Source organism: Sinocyclocheilus grahami, unplaced genomic scaffold, assembly GCF_001515645.1.
Source record: "Sinocyclocheilus grahami isolate Dianchi unplaced genomic scaffold, SAMN03320097.WGS_v1.1 scaffold141.1, whole genome shotgun sequence".
Lineage (NCBI taxonomy): Eukaryota > Metazoa > Chordata > Actinopteri > Cypriniformes > Cyprinidae > Sinocyclocheilus > Sinocyclocheilus grahami.
This window is the reverse complement of record NW_015505320.1, coordinates 519,400-523,141: the sequence shown is the minus strand read 5'-3', so window position 1 is coordinate 523,141 and position 3,742 is coordinate 519,400. Positions and strand designations below refer to the sequence as shown.

The window sequence follows — 3,742 nt, the reverse complement described above, 5'->3', positions numbered from 1 at the left end:
TTTTTTGTCATAAACGTGTTTGGTGGCAGGATATATTTCATGTTTAGGCTAAATCAAAAATTTTAAACGACAGCAAGTAATATAATGCAAACTACTAGACTTCATATATAGCCGATTCGAATATAAAGACATATTTGCGATTTAAGTGATTTATATTCATAACTGATTTTTTTTTAAATTGTAAACTGAGTGCTCCTGAGAAACTATATCAAACACATATAGTCAGATACAATATCATTTTAATGAAGTAAGTTGCATTCATACAAAGTGATACAACTGTGAAAAGATATAGGCTAGGCCTATATGATAAAAATACTGATGCATGCAACTCACCCTCATGATATAGGCTACTCTGAGTTGTAATTTTAATCTGGTCTATTTTAATTCATACCCAGATTATATGCTCACACGCCTGTGTAATGTTTGTAGTGTTTGTATCCTATTTTCTGTGAGGATTTCTTTTACCATGAAAGTTTCTTTGAGCTCAGTCAACTGCAGGTAAGAGCAAATAAGTGAAAAAGTTTTAAAAAGTGTGTGGAAGCTCCATGTTCAGTGAACACAAGAACATGTGACATCAACATCACTGCAAGAGAAGTTCCATTTACCACTCTAGTCCTGCTGAAAACTTTCTCTGTGTAAAAATGAAAGGATTTACTCTACAAACATCTAATGGTTTGATTTGCAATCATGTTCATGGAATTTAAATGACAAAACTGGACAATCTTCAGCAGGCTCCCTTGTTTCAGTTTATGTATAACATCCTTGCAAGCTTTTCATATGAATTTCATGGTCTTGTATAGATGCGGCAAATATGTAATTTTATAGTCTAATAATAATTTTTAGTCTAACTTTTGTGTAATATTGTAAAACTTTGCAAAACATGGAAAATATGATTTATCTGTATTCAAATAAACACCTTTTTTCTACAAAATAACGATGATTATACAAAGAAAATGCAAGGAATATCTTCATAATCCTGTCTGACATGATCAAAACTATTTTTGTGCACATAAATGACAAAAGAGAGCATTTGACATTTTTTATATTTATTCAAAGTCTGATTCATGCTGAATAAGGAACAACTGATTTATCACACACACTCTTAAAAATAAAGGTGCTTCAAAAGGTTCTTCGAACGATGCCATAGAAGAACCATTTTTGGTTCCACAAAGAACCATTCAGTCAAAGTTTCTTTAAAGAACCATCTCTTTCTTACCTTTTTGTAATCTGAAGAACCTTCTTTCGCCACAAAGAACCTTTTGTGAAACAGAAAGGTTCTTCAGATGTTGAAGGTTCTTTATGGAACCATTTAGACAAAAAGGTTCTTCTATGGCATCGTGAAGCACCTTTATTTTTAAGAGTGCAGTAGGTATTTTGTAGACATCATTCAGCTGTTTGAAGAAAGAAAAGTGACATCAGAAATGCATACATTAAACTAAAAGCATTAGTTTACATAGTGATTCAGTACTGTTAACTTTAATTTGCAGATAGATGCATTCACATTATCACTGCCTCAGACCACTGATTGAAAAAATATGTTGTATGCAAAGAGCTTACATTTATATTGTTTTTTAAAAAACATAATTCGACCACAACACATCTCACAGTAGTTCATTATATAAGGCAGCTCTATTAAGGCATAACGCTGCACAGCTCTGGTCTCTGGTCGGTCTCAGTAAAACTATCAGTACTGATGCCATGGGATTTGAGGATGTCTAACAGCTCAGAGACGGTCTCTTTAGGAAGTGTGCGGGTCCTGCTCATGATCCAGGAAAACTCAGCATGAAAGAGACCAACGAAATCAGAGCAAGAGTAAACCAGGGTGTAGTTGTCATAATCAGTAGCCAGCACCCAGTAGGGGGCAGGAGGAGAATCTGAAAGAGGACATATCACAAAGAACTCAAATCACAGATTCTTAAAATAAATAAATAAATAAACTAAGAAGAATGATTTGTTTAGACTTACCTTCAAAGAAGCTGACTTCAAGTTTGGCAGGCTCTGATGCATCTACAATCTTGGCAGTTCCCTCAATGAAGCTTATAGTGCCATTAGCACTGTGAAGATGTTCAGTGAAACGATATTAGGTGAAGTTATTTTATAAGTGCAGAACTATTTGAAATATTCTGAATATTAACAAATTAGTTTTTTTATTTATTTTAAAACATTTTTATTTACTTGTATATTGTGAAAAGTATTTTGAACGTGGATATAAATTAAATATGAATAAATATATTGTGATTTTTTATTTTATTTTATTTTTTACTCCTATATTGTAGTAATTGTTCATCAGTACTTACAGAAGCTCATCATTTCGAACCAGGACAATACCGTCACTGAGAGTATAAGTGGCCTGGCAACACTCTCCTAACTGGAACGGGACTGGAATCTTCATGATCTCATGCCATCTACCCATGTACTAAAGGGCAAAATGATGAGAAATAGTGCAACACAAATTTTTTTTTTGGTGAAAAATGCAGAAAATTAATTTTTATTAATTCAGTTATTAATTATACATTTGTTCCTGATCATAAAAAATAATATAAAGATTAAGAAACATTTATAAGAAAAAGCTTACCCTAGTAGGATCAAAGTTTTGCTGAACAGGAGGCTGTGGGCATTTTCCAGAGCCGATGGACTGAGCGCTGACCGCCAGCACAGACAGCAGAGTCAGAGACAGAACCTGAAGAGCCTGCATTCTCTCAGTTTAAATCTGAAAAAAGAGTCATATTTAATGAGAACAAGAAGAAATTTGGCTTTAAGACTTGGATAGTTGAGATTCAAATGTCGAGCATCTTACCTGTTTGGTCTCAAGTGTGAAACTTGAGTTCAAGGTAAAGAACAGCGACAGAGTTCAGTATTTATAGAGCTTTACATCGGTTCGTTATATCACTAACTCCACCCCGCTCAACTAAAACAGGTTTGGGGAACCTGGGCATCTGCTCAACAAGATACTGAAGGTTAAATAAACACACCTTGAGTTGTTGAGTGATGAACGGGTCACCACAGCTTTCCACATCCTTGAAACTAAAAGTGTAAAAGACATTCAGAAGGTTTCCTAGAGGATATATGTGCATGTTAATAACCAATTATTTGACTTATTTTATATGATTGTACAATGAAAAAACAAAAAAACACAAAACAAAACAAAAACAATAGTAACAAATTCTGACTGATGTGACAGGACACACAAAAGCTTTAATATAAGTGTGTGACAGTTCATGTTTCATATCTGTAACCTTAGCAACATTTTAGTCTGAATATGCATTTTAAAGACATGTATAAAACAAAGAAAAATATGTTTTGTGTTGTATATTTTGATCATCATATTTTGTGTTTTGCATCTCTACTTGAATTGCCAGTTTTGCCCTACACTCCATTCTGGATTTTGTCCACTGACTATGAGAATTCAGCGCTGGTGTATTCATGCACTTATGTCTTGAGACTGTTCCACATTGACTTTGCTTGGATTCTGGGCTGCACCCGATCCCTGCCTGCAACCATGGACATTTTATCCAGGATGCTCTTGAATCTATCAAAGTTCAGATTATGTTGGTTTGTTGGACAGGTGTTGATTTGTGACAAAGTGCTTTGCTTTCAAGTCTGAGAACTTTATTTTCATTAGTCCATAGGCCTACATTCCCTTACGAAAAATAAGTTTATTCAAGTGTGCTATTAGTATACTTCTTTTAAACTAAAAAATAGGAAAGTATACTTTGTCTACTTTTTATGTCCTTCTCAGAAA

The 3,742-nt window shown here is 33.9% G+C and overlaps 1 protein-coding gene across 1 annotated transcript; it reads right to left on the bottom strand.

Moving 5' to 3' along the window:
• Positions 1–1,517: 1,517 nt before the first annotated feature.
• On the bottom strand, positions 1,518–3,064 carry LOC107591449 (apolipoprotein D-like). The gene is made up of 6 exons (XM_016280592.1): positions 2,973–3,064; positions 2,798–2,819; positions 2,576–2,710; positions 2,298–2,416; positions 1,966–2,054; positions 1,518–1,874 (listed from the first exon to the last, which is right to left on the bottom strand). The coding sequence occupies exons 3-6, from the start codon at positions 2,693–2,695 to the stop codon at positions 1,633–1,635; spliced, it is 570 nt and encodes a 189-aa protein (XP_016136078.1). The 5' UTR covers positions 2,696–2,710; positions 2,798–2,819; positions 2,973–3,064; the 3' UTR covers positions 1,518–1,632.
• Positions 3,065–3,742: the final 678 nt, after the last annotated feature.